General features: G+C 41.5%; 1 protein-coding gene across 6 annotated transcripts in view; it reads right to left on the bottom strand.

The window, feature by feature from the left end:
• Positions 1–454: 454 nt before the first annotated feature.
• The window catches only part of DGKD (diacylglycerol kinase delta), a 66400-nt gene continuing 45867 nt past the window's right edge, over positions 455–20987 (bottom strand). For 3 of the 6 annotated variants that reach the window (XM_081912428.1, XM_081912430.1, XM_081912433.1), the window contains 21 exons: positions 20863–20971; positions 19547–19686; positions 18798–18885; positions 18290–18384; positions 18098–18197; positions 17701–17974; positions 16351–16512; positions 14864–14992; positions 13025–13121; positions 11437–11547; positions 10784–10880; positions 9654–9761; positions 8981–9094; positions 7901–8035; positions 7150–7301; positions 6922–7033; positions 6699–6791; positions 5498–5617; positions 5116–5233; positions 3172–3302; positions 455–1542 (listed from right to left, as the gene is read on the bottom strand). In XM_081912428.1, the coding sequence (XP_081768554.1) occupies positions 1453–1542; positions 3172–3302; positions 5116–5233; positions 5498–5617; positions 6699–6791; positions 6922–7033; positions 7150–7301; positions 7901–8035; positions 8981–9094; positions 9654–9761; positions 10784–10880; positions 11437–11547; positions 13025–13121; positions 14864–14992; positions 16351–16512; positions 17701–17974; positions 18098–18197; positions 18290–18384; positions 18798–18885; positions 19547–19686; positions 20863–20971 (2575 nt within the window). In that variant the 3' untranslated portion in view covers positions 455–1452. The remainder of the gene's footprint in view (positions 1543–3171; positions 3303–5115; positions 5234–5497; positions 5618–6698; positions 6792–6921; positions 7034–7149; positions 7302–7900; positions 8036–8980; positions 9095–9653; positions 9762–10783; positions 10881–11436; positions 11548–13024; positions 13122–14863; positions 14993–16350; positions 16513–17700; positions 17975–18097; positions 18198–18289; positions 18385–18797; positions 18886–19546; positions 19687–20862; positions 20972–20987) is intronic. The other 3 variants (XM_081912429.1, XM_081912431.1, XM_081912432.1) reach the window with 3 other exon arrangements.

Here is a 20987-nt window from a genome sequence, read left to right as displayed (position 1 = left end):
CTCCCAAGTTATCACATGATGGTTTTGCTCCCTGAGAAGTTCACCAGGAAATGAAAGAGGCTTCCATGTGGTTATCACCATTAATAAAGTGCAGGAATAATTTTTACTATCTTCTGTTTGATGGTGGCAAATGTACACCTACATTAGCATAATAGAAAATGAAAGCACTGGGAGACTGAGTTTTCTGGTGAGTGAATACCTGTGTGCCTTGCAATTTACAATCCTCCAGATTCAGTACAGGGAGAGTAATCTACACCATTAAGGCAAACTGTATCTGCAAAACTGTGGTAATGGAACAGAGCCAGAGATGTAGAACCCAGGTTCAAGATTTCCTCTGTAAATCGTATTACAAGTTTGTCTTCTTTATAGAAAGCTATAGTCAGTGTTCTCCTGTACTGTAAAATAAATAGCCCAAAAGAAGCAAGACTTGATGGAATGATAAAACAACCACATAAGGGGGAAATCTGTAAAATTCAGTGGATCTACATCAGAATTTGGCAGTGGTTCTCCTAAAACAGAGAAAATGCTATGTACTGTATATCTTAAGCAACGATACACTGGCTTTGCAAAGTCTGGGAAACAGTGATGAAAAAAACACATTATTTTACCCTGCCTAAATCTATGCACAGAAACTTCCTTCATTGTTTCCCGAAGTGAGAATCCTATTATATGTTTTAAAAACTTAGTAGAATCAGAGTCAAAGCAATGTCATAAGGAATTAGTATATTCTCCCATGTTGGATGTACTTCTGAGATTGTTCAGTATTTCTAGGCACTTGATGTTTTAAGCCAGAACAACATGCAATCCCACTCCTTTGGCATCCACAAGCATTACAGAGCAAGAACACAGGAAACTGAGAATTTTTTTGTTTAAGGATAACTTATATCCTTGGAAAGGAAAAAAAGAAAGACTCTGCACTGATATATCACGCCACTATATCTGGCACCACTGAACGAGCACAGACTGAAAAAGAATCTTCCTAATTTGAGGTTGTCCCAAATAGTTGGCTTACAATCTTCTCAACAGCTGATTTTTATCATCTTGCATGCACGAGTGCTTTCATAGCTCTTAATATCTGGCACAATCCTTAGATCATAGGGTAACATTTGCTTCTGTGACGGTCCACAAAAAGTTTTTGGTCCACGGGCTAGTATACTGGGGTTGGCTGAATGAAGTCTAGCATGCAGTGAGTGTGCCCAGGCCTGAGTAAAGGTGTTGAGGAGGTGGTTGTTAAGGACAAAGTAACACTGGCTTTGAATACAAGGTACCACTTGAGTGGATTGTGGTGTACCCCACATCAGAATGGTAGCACCAAGAGAAGTTGGATATGAGCTCTGAACACTGCTAGCGTTTGGCTGATCCCTTGAGACGATTCTGATCAAGTCTGCTCTGTGAGGTGTCAGTTGTGCAGACATCAGGGGGAATGGTAGATACAGGCTCTGAAAACAGAAGTTAAGCCTCGCTGGCAGGAATATTCCTGCTCAGTTCCTTGATCCCATGTAATATCCTCTTCATATGGCCCACTTTGGTCACTCCTAGGTCCTGAAAAAGAATGCGAATAATAATCTTAGCCCACAAAGAGCTAGTCAAGAGCAGAACACTACGCAGCTGAATATTAAAAATGGAATTCGAGATAAACGACAACATGACAAATGTAGTACCTCAAACACGAAGCAGTAAGGTCATAGAGCTTGACATTGTAGCAAGTAATTATGGAATAAGCTCGAAGCAGCAAAAATCATCCAGACTAAACAGACATTCATAGATGCAAAACTCAGTTACTAGCTATGATGATTTGCACAAATCTTAGAAACAAATTCAGCACAACCAAAAACACAGGGCAGTAGTCAACTAAACAGTCCAGTCAGCGCAAGGATGACCACTACTGCAACGGGACTACGCCACACCCCCACACTACTCCCGGATATGCTCCAGAATGTTGGGGGGGACAACAGTCCATTGTACAAGGAAAAATCCTTGCGCTGACAGGACTGTAGCCTTAGAGCCACACTGAATACAACCCACAATTCAAAAAATGTATTTTAAAATACAGTTTCTCCTGTACCAGAGACACATGACAGATACAATATACAGTTTGTAATTACACACATCTTCCATTAGACAGTTCTACTTCCACATCAAAAGGGCATCACGTTAATCTCCTCTAGCAGAAACAGCATTTCCCCAAAGCTAGATAAAGCTTAGCAGAGAATGCTTCGTTGGACCCAGTGTTGTATTGCCTACAGTTGTGTCTGCAGTTTTTGCTGCCACTGCTTGATTGTAAGCAGTGGAAGCAAAGCTTGAAAAGGTACTTTGATACTGCAGGGCGTATGGTCCACACAATTCCTGAAACCATCCAGATCCTGGAACAATAAATCACATTAGCAGTTGTGCTGGGCTGCTGTGTGGATCCTGCTGCTTATGCGGGTTCGGTTGAACTCTGCATGCATCCAATCTGAAACTGTTCTACATAAGAGGAGCCAATGGCCCATCTAGTCCAGCATCCTGCTCTCACAGTGGTCAAACAGATGCTTGGTCAAACAGAGTGGTCAAGCAGGCTCTGAGCACAATAGCACTCTGTCCACCTGTGATTCACAGCAACTGTATTCAGAGGCACACTCCTTCTGACAGTGGGTGGAACATGACCATTGTGCCTAGTAGCTATTGACAGCCTTATGCTCCATGAATATCTCCAATCCTTTCTTAAAGCCACCCAAATTGGTGGCCACCACTGTCTCCTGGGGGAGTGGGTTCCATAGTTTAACTATACACTGGCCGTAGATTGCACCAGTGCAGGCAGTGCTGGCTCCAATGCCACGTATTTCCTCAGTTCACTCAAAACTGTATATGAACATTTATGAAAGAAGGCCAGAATATTGATATCTTTCAAGTAACAGTATTCAGAAGTTCAAATCGTATAATTCAATGATTAACTGCAGGCCTTGTCTACAACTTTAGAAGTCTTGGTTTGTGGATTTTAAAAGGCTTGGGTTCTGGATGAAGAGTTTTCCTGTCTGATCTGACCCTGTTAGCCCACAGCTGTAAAATACTCTTGTTACTCTGTCTAAAGCCACCTAGAACGGAGAGTACGCAGACCAGCTCCAAGCACAGTCAGCACAGACGGCCATGCAAATGTAGATGGCTATTCTTGGTAAGTCGCTCATGAAGTACCTTGAGGTCTCTCCGTTCAAGATGCAGGAGCTCAGAGCCCCGGACGTCATGCCGGATGAAGATATCCTTATACTCACAAAGACTGAGGTGCTCAAGCCAGGCCGCAACCTCCTCCGTTCCCCAGAGGTGAACTGTCAGAGATGGAAAAGCAGGAGTGTGTTGAGTACCCAAAAGCCCAGAGGAGAGAAAAAAGGTGATCACCAGCAAACACCAAAGTAGATCAAAAAGAGAAGGGGAAACAATACTAAACCTCACAGTAGAAGGAATGACAAGTGATTCAACAATTCCAGAGCAAGAGAAAGGAAGCAAGATTACAAGCCAAGACGTGGTTTTAAATGGAGGCTGGATGTAGTGGAAGCTGTTTTTACCTAGGACTCATTTTATGCTACTGATAGTATGCCTGAATGGACGCTTGCCACACAGTCTGACCAGCAACTTAACAGGATAAAATGTGTGAATGTGAACTAAACTATCAAGTAATTCAGCTAAGGTGAATATCAGTTTGCCACAAGACAAATCTGGACATTCACAGAAATAGTGCAAAATCCCATCTTTAAAAGCTGGGATAAGAAAAAGTCTTTTGTCCATGAATATAGCCCCTTCCCCTTCCTTTGTAGCATACATGAATTAAATATGGAAACCGAACAGGGAAACTATGGCTACCAGCTTTTGAACTAGCCAGGATCTTAGACCAATTCCAAACTATGGTTCAGATCCTGGCTTGTTTCAGAGATGGTAACTATAGTTTCTGGTTAGAACAGATGCTTCCTAATTAGAAGCTACAGTCAACTGGAGACTTGGGTATATTATTCTGGTGTGCTGTGAAGGGAGAAGAGAAGGGACTGCATGCATGGGGAAAGGGATCATTCACACATTCTCTCTCTCTCTCTCTCTCTCTCTCTCTCTCTCTCTCTCTCTCTCTCTCACACACACACACACACCCCTACCTTATTACGACAAGATACAATAGTCAGAACCCAATCCATCTGTTCCCTAATGCCATGCCCATGAATAAAGGAAATAGAAACCCTGATACTTTTATCACTTCTTTTCAAGGCAGTAAGTCTTGTTGCACATATTCTTGGTTAGCAAACTCATTTGCGTCCCTTATAGGCACAGTGGCAATGCCTTTTTGTTCCTCTAAAGGGAAAGAAGTTTTGTCATGATCATACACAGCCTCTCCACTAGCCTCGAAATAAGAGAACAGAACCTTAAGGTCCAGAGGAAAGCGAGAGAATACGGATATGCCACAAAATTAATGGGAGAGAGGATGGTACTATTAGCACCATGGAACCAACAGAATTTACAGATGTAAAAGCCAGAATGTTTTCATAAGAAAGAATATAAGTCAACAAATCAACTAACAGCTGGAAAGGAAGTATTCTGATACCATTTGAATTATTGATTTCAAGGGGCTATTTTTAATATCATACCAATCAATAAGGATTAAAGCTAGGGATACACCAGTGATGATGCAGAATTCCCAGACATTTAGACATGAGGACTTGATTGAAGACTGAGAGTGAATCAATGAGAGAAAATCATTAACCAAATCAGTGAGTATTAGCAGTGGGAGATCTGGAGTTATGCGGACTTGGGCTCCACAGTCCTTTTGCTATCTAAAGCTACAAATCCTTGAATGAATTGCATTTGAAAGTCACTGAAGGTATCTTTGAAGGATGTTCTCAGTTATTTTTATATATTTTAGTGCTGTACATTTTCTAGGAGAGAACCCAGCAAGTGTGTTATTTTGCTTGGGGATAGCTACCTGATAAAATAAATGAAAGGGTCAAACACAAAAGAGTGTGGGAGGAGAAGTAGGGAGTGTTCAGAGAGAGGCAGAAGAGAAGGGTTTTTGCATTTAGTGGGGGCGCAGATGTGCAGGTGCACATATGGCTACACGTGTGAAGAAGGGCGAAGAGGAAATACACAGACTGGCGGTACCCGGCAATCCCAAGCTGCTACGAGTTTCTTTATTCTTGTTGTTCTTCTCCTTTTTAAACTTTGTCACCAGACGAAATTTGCCGCTCCGGCTGCGTTTAGAATAATCCAGCATTTGGTTCTGCAGGGCGGGGAGAATAACAATATAGACATTTCATGATAAGCAATGTCTATGAGTAAGGTTTTTTTAGGAGAGAAGTGAAAAATTGCCATCTCAACTAATTAAGTTTAATTCAATTTAGTTACATTAATTTTATTTAGATTAGCTCAGGGTGCTTTGAAAGAGGAAGGCACCAAGCCCATTATTCTCACATTCCTGTGCTATCCCAATAACAAATCACAATGAAAGGCTGCCAATAGCTCTACCCTCCTCATCTGACGTTACCTCTTCATCACTGGGTTCCATTAGCTGCCACAGCCAAGGAATGTCTGCTAGCTTCCTCATATGAAAGTCCATTTCTGCCAGTGCTGCTAGGAGCTGCTCCTTCTGTGGGGGATCCAACTGCTGCATCAGAAATAAAGCACACAAGCACACCTAAGAGCTGCACAGCTTAATGGAGAACTAACCACTATCAAGACAACCAGAGAGTCCCTAATGAACTGTAATTTCCTATTTTGTCTAAACAAGGGAAAATATGGTTACCAGATTCAAATACCCAGGATTTTATACCAACTTCAAGATCAGGCTTGTTCAAAAGTTGGTAACTATAGTTTCCTGGTTTAAACAAAACAAGGAACTATAGTTTAATTGCATCTTGTGTGAAGGAAGGACTGAAGGAGCTCTGTGCACAGGCAAAAGCCTTATTCACATCTTAGCCAAGATATGATTGTCCAAATGTTAACACACGTCCTCGTGCTGTAATTTGGCTTTTTAAAAAAACACCCTTCTACTTTGTCAAGCCCAATTACAATGGAGGTTTTATTTTGCTGGGTGAAGGGGTGCTGCAGCAGCTGGGTTAGACTTTCCCTTCCCCAGCTGTCATCCCTTCTTCTGGACAAAAGACACTTCTGCCACAATTAGGCTTGGAAGCTTTCTTTTGTTCCAATAGAAGCCTAATTGTTGCAGGGTGTGTGATCTTCCTGGAGATTGGAATGGAGGAAAGGTTAATTCTGGACTTCTCAGCTACACTGTCCAAGAAGATCACTCCTCCACTACACTACATTTTGCAAAATACACACCCACTGAACCTAACTTCTGGCAATGGGAGGAATACATGCGGTTCCAATGTGTGTGTGGTGTGTACACAGTTTCTATGGTTTGCAAATGCGCCTATGGCCCAAAAGGGTTAGCAATGAATTCTGACAAATGGAATTATATTTCTAGAATATATTGGTATCTATTCTTCTAAAGAGCTCTAGCATGTGCTGGCTGCATCATGGAAGATAAAACCATGGATCTAATGTTGCTAAATTGCAGAAATAGGAAACAACAATATTTAGGGGCTGGATGAGGGAGGTAAAGGCACTGTCAACTGTGTGACTGCCTAGCTGTGGACTTGAAAAAACAGGGAGAATTATGTTCTCAGCAAGGGCAAAAAAGTAACAGAAATAGCTAACAAACACCTTTCCTAATATTTATCCCTTACCAGGGCCATTTTGCCAGCCAGGAGCAGTTCTGTTTCATTATGCAGGGCTTTAATATTATTCGCCATCTCTACAACAAGGTTGCAGTTCAGGCCCTGTGGAAAGACAATAAGCGTAAGGACTGGAAGTCTGAAACTCCAAACCAATATAAAACTAAATAAAATAGTCACAGAGCCCAAGCTACAGGAACAAGTTGGGTTCAGGCAAAGAGAAACCCGCCCATACCTCTGTAGACTTGGACTTGGCATATACTTTGTCCATAGACTTAGAGCTAGCATTGACTGCATGAGCAAGTTCTTGTTCCATGTCCTGGTACGACTGAGCTATTTCCCGAATGCTGTGGGTGGGAAGAGGAGAGGTGAAGAAAGCAATAGCATCTACTTTCTGGGCTGTTGTCTCATTCTGGCACCACCACCTCCAAATGAACCCGAGAAGAAAAGAAAATGGCCTCACCTGTGAATCAGAGTGCCCGCTGCTTGGCAAAACTGATTGATCTGGGTGGACTCTTCTTCAGATATAATCTCTGGATGCAGGGAGAAAGAAGCAGGGCGGGGCAGCTCACATTTTTGTTTGTCTTCCCAGGACTTTAGGGTGCTCTCAAATGCCTGGAAAAAAGGAAGGAAGGCTATCACTATTCCATGCCATCTGTGATTATTTAGGAGAAACTGGTATCTTTATATTATACTTTCTGCATGCACAGAAACATTTCCTCCCATCTCTGTAAAATCTATCATGATTTTATTTACCAGATTTTTAGACCAACCTTCATCACATGTAGTGATTTCAGGGTAGTTTCTAAAATAACTTATTCCATTCAGCACAAATATATCACATTCAAGAACAATAATATGAAATGCTTAAAACCAATCATTAATAAAATACTACAGGAAAACCCTAAAATATTAGACAGCATCCACTAATTTCCCTTAAAGGCCTGGGAGAACAGATAAGCTTCCATTACCAAGTGAGAACATAGCAAAACTGTTTCCATTTACACTTCCATGGGAAGGGAATCACACAATCAGGGTCCTCTCCCTCAGTATCACACAGCAGGCTAAACCCACTGGCAGGATGACAAGAGCAGCCCTCCCAACCACAGAGTCCAGGACTGACGATATTCCACATCAGCCTTGGAGTGGAGGAGCTCAGATTTCTCTTTTGCTTGGCAGGTTCATCTCTCAATGTATAAGAAGGTTCCTCTTACCCTATCTCTGGTTAGTGTCTGTGCCCTGTTTTTATGAACAATCCAAATATATCCTGGAGGTTGGATCCAGGCCTCTCCATCAACTTGCACAGGAACTCCTTCGTCTCCCAAGATTGCTATCTTCACTGTCCGGCACTATGAAAAATCCTTGTGTTAAACATATCCTAAATCATACAGCATGCCATGTTTTGTTTACAGCAGCCCAAGTATCTCCCTATGTCCCACAGTAACTAACAGTTTCCCCAGCTTGTTTCCTCTGGTGCTGCTAGATGGTTCTACCCAGCTCAGTGCAATATTGAGAAACCAGCCTTTGCTGAATGCTGTTGATCACTGCCTTTATTAGCCTTGAACTATATCAACCACTGAATGCAGAGTTATAGGCTATAGACTTTATGGAACAGATAGTAACTTTTTGGTTCTCTCAAAGAAAAACAGGTAATGTGCAAAATCACTTGTGGACCGCAAGCAGAATACTAAGTAGCATGGACTGGCTGGATGCAGAGGCAGGGTGGGAGTCACCAGCAGGGGAACCCACAAGGGAACCCTAGAGGAAGAAGGCTCAGAGCCAGGAAACTGGTGGTGGGACAACAATGAGTGGTCAGAGGGAGAAGAAGGGGCAGACTAGGAGAAGGTGGTGTCAGAAGCTGAAGAGGCAACAGGGTTTAGTGAGCAGGAAGAGGCTGGGGCAGAGATCAGTCCAGAATCAGAGGCAGGAGAGGAGGGGGGCCAGGAGACAGATATGAGGGAGGCTGCGGAAGAATCCAGGGAATTTCTCCCTCCTGCTCCCCTCCCCTCTGGTCTCCCAGAACACATAGAGGAATTAAGAGAGTGGAGCAATGAGAGAATAGATAAAGGAGCCTGAAATTTCTCCCCCTTCGAGGGAGGAAGAGTCTTAAAGAGCGGTAGAAAGGCTGGGACCTTCAGTCCTCACAACTCCCTCCTTAGGGCAAGTCCTACTGGGAAGGGTTGCTGTGATCACCAAGCCTGCACTCTTTTGGTTTCTTTGAATAAAGAGCTATCTTCACTGACACTGGGTGTTTTATTGCTGACCTATGCCTGACTCCCGCTCCTGACAGATACCTGGGCAATTCGGTGATGCTGTAGGTTAATCACACGTGAGACAGCCATTTGCATACTACCAAACACTGCTACCACTTCCAGGATCTTGTCATCGAAAGAAGGAGCTGTAAATGTCTAAGAGAAACAAAGAAAGAGAAATTAATTCAGCTTGACCTTCAGTTATAATGGCCTCCTTTGCTTCTCACTAATGTCAGGGCAAGATACAGCTATATATCCTCCTGACATCCCTCTCTTCCCACACCCCATCCTAGTTGCTGCTAGTATAGTAATAAATCAAGTAGTGTTGCTGCCTGGTGGAGAATAATAATAGTGGAGTAGAACGAACATATCAGCATTAAAAACCAGGAGACCTTTGGCTGGACTGGTGAATATATTCCCTCAATCTGACTCATCTTGTGGAGGCAAGTGAGAGTGTGCCTGTACATTACACACACTGAATTACTGTATATTCATATAGGGCAAAATCATGCAACCAATTCCTCGGGAGAAAAATAACATTTGTGCAATCTTAGCCCATCATCAGAGATAACATTACAATGTGGCGCTCATATTAAAACAAACATGTATCTAAAACCCTCTAGCTATGAGTGTTTCATCTGAAGGTTTTTGGTACAAAGAAGAATAAATGGAAGGTGAATGACACCTTCATTTGCAAAAAATTTAAAGTACTCACATCATCTTCCTTTGTGCCACCCCAGAAGTTGGTGCCTCCTGCATAGCTGGGAATGTTGAGTACGGCAATTCCCTGAAGACTGGGCAAAGGAATTGGACGTCCATCACACTGCATGATATAAATAAATTTGTTTATAGTATGTAAGATTCCACAGGTTTCAAGGATCAGTAGGTTACTAGCCTTTAAAAGTGCTTAAGAGATTAGCAATTAATCAGAGTTTATCTCAGGGTGAGAAACCTCTTTCAGACACAGGATCTCGTTTTCTCTTGGCCAGCCTTCCAAGGGCTGTGTGACAGTGGCTTCTGTTGCTTAGAGAAAAGTGGGTGTGGCCAAACTTCCCCCAATGCATAGGGATATACACACACAAAGTGCACATGCCCACACATACCACCCCCTGCCCCCCAGCAATTAGAGTTGAAAAAAGCATGTATTTATTTAGAGCATTTGGAAGCTTTTTAAAGCTTAATAGCAAGGGGGAATATTGTTAGAAATTGCATCTGGGCGTGGTTATTCCACCCCTTCCCAGCTGTATTATTCAAGAAGAACCTTCCACCTGCAACAATTAGACTTAAAAACCCCTTTTTGATTGCAGTCAACAGAAGACTTATTTCAGACCCAACTGCAGTTGGGGTAGGGTGATCTGGGGTTCACAACTGGAAAGGGATAATTAATTCTCCCCTTCTCAGCTGTGACCACCACTGTCAAAACAGCTCTACCATTACAATTAAACTTGAAAGAAACCTTCTATTGCAGCGAATAGAAAGGATTTTTAAAACCTAATTGCAGTATGGGGGGTTTGGGTGTGTGGGTACACAGCTGGGAAGAGTTCACAAGCAACAGGGAGCCCCAGCTGATGAAGTATCAGGGCAAGTTAAACAACCAAGCAACAAGAGGCTAAATAACACCCATTCAATTATTTAATTAAAGCAGCTCAGACTAGTAAGAGAACAGTGAAGTTGCTGTGCTAGCAGACAAATCCTGTAATAACTCATAAGTCATAACTCAGGAGCTAAGCTCTAGGGTTAGGAAGCAGGGAAGCATGAATCATACAAGTTAGACTAATGGTGCATGATAGCAAACAAATAATTTCATGTTTGCATAAACCAAGGAGGTTAAGGGCTACTCATTACCTCTAGCAAAACTTTTTGTTCTAAGTTTTTGTAAGTTCTGTGTAGCAGCTCCTTTGTTCCAAGAACTCCGTACCACATCATGTTCTTCGTACGACTTCTGAAAATGGAAAGCAAAGAATCAAGTGGTGCAATGGACCACAAATTGAACTGTAATTTATACTATGATGTTCAGATGAAACCTCGCTGCCTGAAAGAAAACAAAAGCCAGACACTGAAATACTTTATCCACTATCCTACAGCAAGAAGTATTAAAGGAGCGAAAAATGTGGTAAATTTTAATTGGTTTCTCTGGAAATAAATAACTTTAAAAAATTTTTTGTTGGACTTAGCAACACAAATCATCAAAGCACTCAGCCTATGGTTTGCAGTTCTTTAGAAGTAAAAGTGGCCTTATAAGCACATCTGCCAAAGCAGTTGTGAAATAAAAGAAGTGCTGCATCCAATTCCTATCAAAGCCTGCTTGTTATGAAGAAGATGAAGAAACAAATTACCCAGTATGCAGAAATTTCTTTTTAGTTAAATGATACCACTGAATGATGCATTGACACAGTCAAGTAGCATGATGAAATGTGAAGGAGATTTATAACTGTAGTTGACACAACAGGATACAGGTTTTTAAAATGTATAAAACAGCTCCACAAATGATTGATTACCTGCACTTTTCTGGATGCTCGTCACGCTTGTTGTTGAAGTCCAAAGAGATCTTTGCATCCAGTCCAATTCCAAAATAGTTATTCATCACACATTTCTCTACGTAACAATCGCTATAAAGAGCAAGAGAGACACCTTTGATGTAAAGTGGTGGGATATTTCAGCATTCTCCATATGCCCCTGTGCCCAATATGGCCACTGTATATGAATGAGCTGTCCACCTGTGCACTAGGAATAAAGCCTGTCAGAGGGGGCCTCTGGATTATGTCTCCTATTTCAATAACAAATGACTCAAGAACCTAAAACAAAGAGAAGCAAAATAAAATTCCTTTCCATTTCCTTCTTGGGTACAAAAATAACTGGATAGCTCAGTTGGTTAGAGTGTGGTGTTGATAATACCAAGGTTGAAGGTTTGATCCCCATATTGGACAGCTGCATATTCCTGCATTGCAGGCGGGGAAATAGATGATCCTCAGGGTCTATGATTCTAGGAAAAATTTTAGAAACCCCTCAGCCAGAAGAACATAGCCAGCTTTCTCATCACAACTAGCAGTTTCTGTCACTTAAAAAAACCTGAAACATATTACAGGCAACTCCTTATATACATGCGCTCTATTTTGTGTCCTCTATTTGTGAAGAGGGACACGGGTGGCGCTGTGGGTAAAACCTCAGTGCCTAGGACTTGCCAATCGTAAGGTTGGCTTTTCGAATCCCCGCGGTGGGGTGAGCTCCCGTCGTTCGGTCCCAGTTCCTGCCTACCTAGCAGTTCGAAAGCACCCCTAAGTGCAAGTAGATAAATAGGTACCGCTTTATAGCGGGAAGGTAAACGGCGTTTCCGTGTGCGGCGCTGGTGCTGGCTCGCCAGAGCAGCTTCGTCACTCTGGCCACGCTACCCGGAAGTGTCTTTGGACAGCGCTGGCTCCCGGCCTCTTAAGTGAGATGAGCGCACAACCCTAGAGTCGGACACGACTGGCCCATACGGGCAGGGGTACCTTTACCTTTATTTGTGAAGGTGTCCTCTTTGGGCTCTGGGGAGGTTCTCCGCACAAGCCAGAGGGGCAACAGGGCTTCCTCAACTGACATGCAGGGAAGTGGCAACTGTTGCTGTGCTATCCCTCACGTCAGCTGTTAGGCGGTGAGGCTGAGCAGCTCCACAAAGCCCTGCTGTGCCTCCAGCTTGTGAGGAAACCCACCTTGGAGCCCGAAGAGGCTCTGGGGTGGGTCTCCTCATGAGCCACTAGACTCTCCAGGGTGCCCCCTATTATAGGCAGTTTTGTGTATGCTCGTGGGGGACTGGAACAGAACCCACACGTAATGTTTAATATGAGACCAGCCATCACGATGGAGGGAGACTTTACTAGAATTCAGATAAGCACGTTAGTAAGTGAAGTCATCTCTTTTAAAAAAACAGGGCTGCTTTCAGTGTTACCACTTTCTGCAAAATCGAAATACTAGACAAGCTTCGTAGAGACTGTCTTGCCTTGTCTACACTGTAAGAAAAATGTTCCACTTGCTGTTAAAATGATTTATTCCTCAGTAATACAGTGGCAAAGGGAATTCAATTCCCTTCACTCTTATTTGAATACTCACAGATTTTCTGGCTCAGAGTTAAACGGGTCTGCATTGATCAACAACCGGCTGATGACAGAACCTCCAGGTAGAGAACCAGATGCCCCAGCACGGATATCTGTCAACAGAATACAAAACTTACAGGAAGCTGCAAGGAGTTTATGAAGCACACAGGACACAGCATATTTTCAATTGGCAAAACAGGATCTATTTTACCTCCAAAATCAACAGGATGTCACTTCTGGAGCATGAAACATTATCTCACACTTTCACTGTTGCTGAACAATGAGGAAAAAACAGGAATTTAGACCTATGAGTAACTCCAGCCTTAGTCCTTAAATCCTACACAGAAGCAGATTCAAGCAAAGAACAATTTATGTGTGCCTGAGAAGAAACAGAACTTTCTCTACCATATATTTTGATCTAATGATATCAACCTAGATGTGTTATTAAATACGTATGTTGTTTACATTTAACATGCATATTTTTAGAAATTTTAGATTGGGGCAGCAGCTGATGGGGAAGGGGGAGTTTAACCCTTTCTTCTCCAACTGTGGTCCCAACAAAAATAATTTTCAAGCTGCAATGGGTGGAAAAAACCTCCGCTGGTGCCAATGGTAGATTTCCTTCCAATACATATAGCAACTTCAAATGAAAAATTTTCTTCAAGACCACAGAAGGGACGAAAGGGTTAACCCCCGAATGACCCAAAATCCTTGTATGCTGCAACCCACATTTATCAGCCACCTTCCCTCTTCAGTAGCTATCCACATTTTAAAATGCACATTAAATGCAAACACAAATTTAAACTTACATCTAGTTTGGTTAGAAAGCTAGGAAAAATATGCTCAAAATTTTGTTCTGAAGTGGGACCCACTCAGCTTCCCAACTCCTATAAGGAAAATCCTCAGAATTTATATGGAAGTGCATGAATGTGGTCCCAAAACAGAGATGTAAGTAAAATGGGCCATTATAAAGCAGAGTTTGTCCTGCAGTTATTGGCATGTGCCTCTAAATATTGAATAATAGACCTCATTGTTTGTATAGCATAGCTCTTGTTCAAAACCAGTTGGTTTACTTTTTTCTCTCTGAACAACAATTAGCTCTCCTGGTGATGATCAGTTCATCTTAGGAGTAAGATTTTGAAAATCTGGAAGTTTTAAGCAGTATACCCTAATTTCATACTTGTTCTCACAGATGGGCTTTAGCTTTACCATACATGCCCCTTTTCCAGTGGTAGATAAAAGGAGACAATACAGAAAAGGAGACAATACAGAAAAGCTAACAAAGAAGACAGATATAAACGGAGCAGGGGTTAAGTTTGAGAGAAAAGGAAAAAATGGAAAGGAACTTATTTATGTGCCCCCTCCGCAAGAACAGGCCTTTTCTGCAGTGGCTCCCCATTTGTGGAATGCTCTCCCCAGGGAAGCTCACCTAGTGCCTTCATTACATATATTTAGGCGCCAGGTGAAAACATTCCCAGGCCTCTATGGTCTTTTAAACAAAAGGGGGGATAACTGTTTGTTATCACATTATGTATTTTGGTGTTTTTATACTGTAAACTGCCCTGTAATCCTTGGACGAAGGGCGGTATATATATTTAATACATGATGAATATATAAATAAAATAATAATAAAGAGAGAGAGATGCTGTACTGGGCAAGGCAGGGAACAAACTGGGAGCAGAGTCAGCTAACCTAGTCTAGGACCCAAAAGTTGGCTATGTGTTCCCTGCCTTTCTGGGGTGGTAGAAGGAGCTAATTTATCAGTAATGGATTACAGAAAAACCATGTTATGTCCTCAGTGCCAGAAGAGGTCATCTCTGGTTTAGCTAGACGGGAAGAGTGTTGTTGCACTCACTGGGGTAGATGATCTTTGCATTCAGCATTGGCAGATTATCCCGATTTCCTGCCTGGGGAGGAAGAGAGGCAGAGCTTCCCACTGATAAAGTTCCTTTACTTATTAATCTTTCACAAGGAGACTTGATAACTACAAAATACAACAAAAATCACAGGTACCATTAGAATGCTATGAAATGATGAACAGAGAAAACTTAGGTGTAGTGGGACACACTGTTTGTTAGTTACAAATTGTGCTATGAAAACCAACATTTTCAGCTAGGTACTCTTAATCTGGGCAGATTCATTATAGGTTTTTATATTGTAGCCAAAGAACAAGCCTTAGCTGGAATAAAGATGTTCTGAAGTGCTCCCAGTTCAAAATATAAAAGAAACTTAAACTAACAAATGCTATGCAGTTCTCTCTGCCATGATTTCCTGTGCCCTTCTGTTATTTTCTAACATATTCTAGCCAACACTGAAAGTGTTCCAAGAAAGACCCATCATGATGTTGAAGCCAATATTAAAATACTGTATATTCAATCTAAGAAATCGTTGTCATAATTAAAATATTTGAAAGTCCAAGGAGATCTGTAAGTATATGGAATTGAGGACAAGCTTCTATTAAAAACTAAATAGTGGGTTCTTTTGGAAACTATACTAAGTTATGCTTTTAATGAAACAAAGGGACATATGAAAGAACTATTAATTACTTAAGTTTGTTATAAATATTTAGAATTCCACAGACTTTGTGAAATTTTGATGCTTTTGAAAAGAAGATTTTTCTAACTTCTGTAGCTTCCTTTGCCCTACTGACCAATGCATTTTAAAATTACTTATGGTTATTCAGAATAAAGTGAGTCAATAGTATTTCAGGGAGAAACACAGCTGAGCTTATTAACAGCTGCTACTAAACTATGTACTGCAAATCCTGGATCCTAATAGCTTAGCTCCTAGCCCTATACCTAAGGTCATAATAACAACTACAAGCTGGTTCAGGAACTCAGGCTGAGATGATCTATTGCTAAAACAGCATAAAAACTGAGAATTTAAAGATGTATGTCATCCTTGAAGGACAGATTGTGAAGCTGAGGCTCCAGTACTTTGGCCACCTCATGAGAAGAGAAGACTCCCTGGAGAAGACCCTGATGTTGGGAAAGATGGAGGGCACAAGGAGAAGGGGACGGCAGAGGACGAGATGGTTGGATAGTGTTTTCAAGGTTACCAGCATGAGTTTGACCAAACTGCGGGAGGCAGTGGAGGACAGAGGTGCCTGGCGTTCTCTGGTCCATGGGGTCACGAAGAGTCGGACACGACTAAACGACTAAACAACAACAACAACAATATGTCATCCTTTGCTTATCTCACTATCCAACTGATAAGGGATGGTGTAACACTTGGAGCAAGATCTCAGACCCAGGGCTATGGAAATATTACAAATTCCAAGAAGGCTCCAGAAAGACACATTTAAAGATGTTGCCTTCAACAAAGGTTAACTAAGGTTTTTACCTTTCCGATGGCTCCTCCCTTTTGGAAATCCATAGTTGCCAGTGTGCGAAGACTGTAAGGAGATTTTATTTTCATTCCTTAAGTCCTTTCCCTCTTCAGCGGTAGAGAGACCCAAGAGGAAGCTCTCCTGCTCTTGGGTTTGAGCATTCTGTTCATCTACAGCTAAACAGTAAAACAGTAACAGAGTCAGACAGACTTGCTAGGTATCACACTGCACTCAGGGAGGGAACTGGGTAAGTGGAAGACAGCAACACTATTACATTTCATCCTAGAACCTTCATCAAATGGCTTTCCCAGATTCTGTAAACATCAAAACACACAGGCCACTGCTCATCTCATTTTTGCAACACCTGATGTAAACAACAGGAATTCAGCTGACTTGCACATTTCACACTTCTAGTTCCTGCCCACAAACTACATCTATGTTCAAGAATGAAGATAAGGAAGACTTGAAGGAGATAGGAGCCTTTCTAATCAAAATCAAAATGGTTCAACCAATGTGGAAAAAGGTGCAATGGTTGCACTTTCAAGGATATATTTCTCATGTGACCAAACCATTTCCAGAAGACCTGTCTTTATTTGCAAGAAGCATTTGGTAACCAAACAAATGATACTAAAAATGGAAAACAAATAAAGGACACTAAAGGAACAAAAGGATTTATTCTGCTTATTTACCCTCTGTGTGATGACAGAAAAAGTCATGTGAACCTCGTCCTAAGCCAAGCTTAGAAATACAGTTCCTTAGTTTTCAAATATTTATTGTTAAGGTCAATGACCATCACAAAACAAAAGGAAACAAAATAGGAAGCACTTAAACACATACTCCAAATATGTAGAATAGAGTAAAATAAAATAGACCCCAAAAAACCACAGAGCATGGTTTTAGCTACAGAAAGCCAGCATACAAATAAAATGATGCATGTATGTATGCACATCTGAAAGAAAGAAAAAACCATAAGCACTAATTCACATGTTACAATAAACTCTTGGTTTGTTACTCCCAATTTGAACAGAGTGAAATGGGAGTCATTCAGCTGCATGCACTACCATGCTGCTTGTTTATTACTTAGCATGACAGGTGAACATGGTCAGTCAGCTAATATGTTCGAAAACGGTGATCTGATAAATGTTTTTCTTACTTCTGAAAAGCCTTTGACATCAGAAAAAATGGCAGCTTCATGGTGAAAACCCTACACAGTCTACAGAATTCATTTCTGACTTTTGAAAGAATTATACGGCCTATTTAAAAACGCAGTAGTTGAATCCCAATTCTTGTATGTCTTGATAATACAGTAGCATATTTCCTTCCATATAGCACTTGAGGCGCACTCAGGATTTTCTAGTCCTTACCTTTTTCTGCATGCTCTATAATCTGACGAATAGCTTTTTTCAGACTGTTGGCTCTCAACATCAATTGCTCACGTGGACGAAATATCTGAGGACGGGCAGTGCAAGAGGAGCCTACTGAACGCTCACTAGAAGAATCACAAGCACTGCCTGAACCGTCACCATCTTCTGTCTCTTCTGCTATGGTAGGAGGCGGGTTTGGCAAAGATGACAAAGCTTGAGATTCTTCATTCAGTGTTTTCAGAAGGGAGTCGAGCTTCTCTTTCAAAACAGAGCACTACAAGTACAAAGCATAAAGTTTTATGGAAATTGTATTGTGTGTGTGTGTGCGCACGCGCGCGTGCGTGTTGGAGAGAGAGGAAGGGAGAGATAGATTTGAATTTCCTTTCCCCCCAAATACCTTTCTGGCCATGACGTCTGACTCCTCAGAGCTTTCCGGTGCTTTTTCGTAGGCCTTCCCTACTCGAGCCACAAAATCCTTCACAGTCTCACAGAGCACCCTAAGTGAAATAGAACAGGTAAGCAATAATTATTTCCCCAACAAGCATAACATAGCAGACTTCTTTATACCACCTCTCTCTGGAGCACTTACTTGGCTGATGAAATGACCACTGAGTGCTGGTCGGATGTCAAGATTTTGGATAAATGAGCAGCCACAGAATCTTCATAGAAGAGAATCTGCTGCACCTTGTCATGGTTAGAAATGGATAATTGTTATCACCTCATCTGGACTTGCACATCACAGGGTCAACATGGAACAGTACATGCTATATTCTTGGCTCCCCATAAAGGTGTAGCCATGATTTCAGTTTACTCTACAGTGAGCACTCACAAAACATACAAACAAGTCAAGCAACTTGGTACATTATTCACTTCATTGTGGCTTCAGACAAGGGAAATGATTGCAGTTTGTTTGTTTGAGCTATGGAAACAATTAAAAATACTTTTTAGCCTCTCTTGAGTCCTTTCTACATATCTGAGTATAGCAGCCATGCCTCCCCTTAGAGCTATTTCCCCATGTATCTATCTCATAGGAGTTTTGCTCTGCTATCATCTAACTTTTTTAAGTTCATTTTCATAGTCCCCCCGATGTATACAACTACCTCAGAATCTTCACTGAAATCTTCAGTGACTGTAGAAGCAGATGCTTGTCGAGGAAGTTTTGTTTCATACACCATAATGCTCCACCTATTGAAAAATAGACATCACAGCATTTAATACAAATTAGATACCCTTAAAAGGGTTTATGAAGAAGCAACAGGAAGTGGATGCTTAAGGCAGATGATGATAGAAAGAACACACTTTTCCTTCTTACATCTCTGTATTAAAAATGAACAGAGGAAATTGATCCTTTTGACTTTTTTTGTTCAGGTGCAACATGTGTAATGAGGCAGGGCCAGCAGGATGCCTTCACACAGAGACAAATCCCATCTCTTCACACTCACAAAAATACTCTTAAACTATTGGGAAGGAAGGAGAGCAACGTTCCTGAAAAAGCAACTCCTCCTAAAATTAGGGAATCCTGGGATACGTAGGAGGAACTATTCAGCATAGTTATTACTATATTGACTGATACAGAAAACAGCTGATGTTAAAAGAATGCCATACAAAAATCTTTCAGGGATGCCTTCCTCATTTCCACTGCTTTATCACACAGCTCGTTAAACACCCACAACCCAATAAACAGACTCAGGGCAGAGTAAAGCAGATCCACTGACAAAAACCTCAGACTTTGGGCCATATCTAGCACTGAAGCTCCAGAAGTGCAATGGACTTCCATGTGCACATTTGGTGATTCTGACTATCACTGTGTTAGGGAACAGGACCAGAATCATAGAACAGCACCTACCTGTCAAGCATTTTGGTACTGGCCCTTTCCAGCTTTTCCAGTATCTGAGGAAGTTGAGTGTCATCATCACAAGCAGATCCCCAGCCTAGCACACGGGCAAGATCATTGCCTGTGCCCAAGGGCAACACTCCCAACTGGCACTACATAGGAAGGGGAGAATAAGAATAAGACTAGCCCAAAGGGATTCACTGCCCACACCAACTCTGACCACTGAATGTTTTCTAGTTGATTTCTCACAGTAAAGACGATGTGAGAAAATTACACAGTAAAGAGTCCAGTTAAAAAGAAAATATGTCGTTAATATTTCACCCATATTGTTTCACCATTTTCAAATTATTTTGTTGTTTTATTTTTTGCAGATTAGAGCCCCCCCCCCCCAGATCCTTAATTAAGAATTCCTACCCATTAAAAAAATAAATATTTCCCCAGCTTTCCATTACAAGGAATGGTGGCTTATTCCTATTCAACATCTACAGGTCTTTTTTAAAAAATATGGAGACCCACTGTGTATGTTGCTGGAGTTTACAACAATAACAACAAGAAGGATGCAATGTAGGGATGGAAACAGTCAAAAATAGCTGATAAGAAATCTGTTTCTAAAAAGTTAAAGTGTGAGAAACAAGAGTTCAATTACAGCCATGACATTGAACAATAGTTGAAAGCTTTGTTAAAGATCAGTATTTCAGTTAACCACAAAGTGGTGCTATTGCCATTTTGAAACAAGAATTATTTGTTATCATAAAGGCAATACTTCCATTCCAAGCAAATAGCTATTTCAAGAACTAGGCATGATTTATATGATCAAGTATCAGCCCAACGATAACTTCGAAACTGCCTGCACAGAGGCTACTCTACATGGTTTGTGCCATGAAACTGTGAATTGGAATGAAGGGTTGGAAGACTGCAGCGGCATAAGGAAAGCTGAAAGTTACGCATGGTGAACATCTACACATGAATGAGTTGCTATGCGGAACAGTTGCTATGCTAGACTTAAACAGGGCCTTGTGAACCAGCCCTAAGCAAACAAATACATAAAAGACTATACCCTTTAAGACTTCCTGAGACCAGAAAGATATTTGGCTGGGGGAAGATATTGTGATAAACACTAGGTGGGGGCAACACCTACTGCTGCTCTCTTGCAAATGAACCTTACTCACATTCAGTAAACACCGAGTTGGGAATCCCATGTTTGTCATGCAAACTTTCGGTCTTAGATATTTCGTTATTTTAGGCAAAATTGTATTTCATAAGGTCCTCCTTGCTCTCTTTTGTCATTTAGCCAATCCACATGTAGAATGGCAACTTAGAGAAATTACCTGTTTATGGAGACTAAGGCTGTCAATTTCAGAGAGAACCCATCCAACGCTTCCATCCCCACCACATACCAGAATTCGGAAGGTGTCGAATTTCTGGAATAAACGTAAACTGCACAGGAAAAAAG

This window comes from Podarcis melisellensis, assembly GCF_964234715.1.
Source record: "Podarcis melisellensis genome assembly, chromosome: 5".
NCBI lineage: Eukaryota > Metazoa > Chordata > Lepidosauria > Squamata > Lacertidae > Podarcis > Podarcis melisellensis.
The sequence above is the reverse complement of the archived record's forward strand: the minus strand, read 5'-3'. Positions and strand labels throughout refer to the sequence as shown.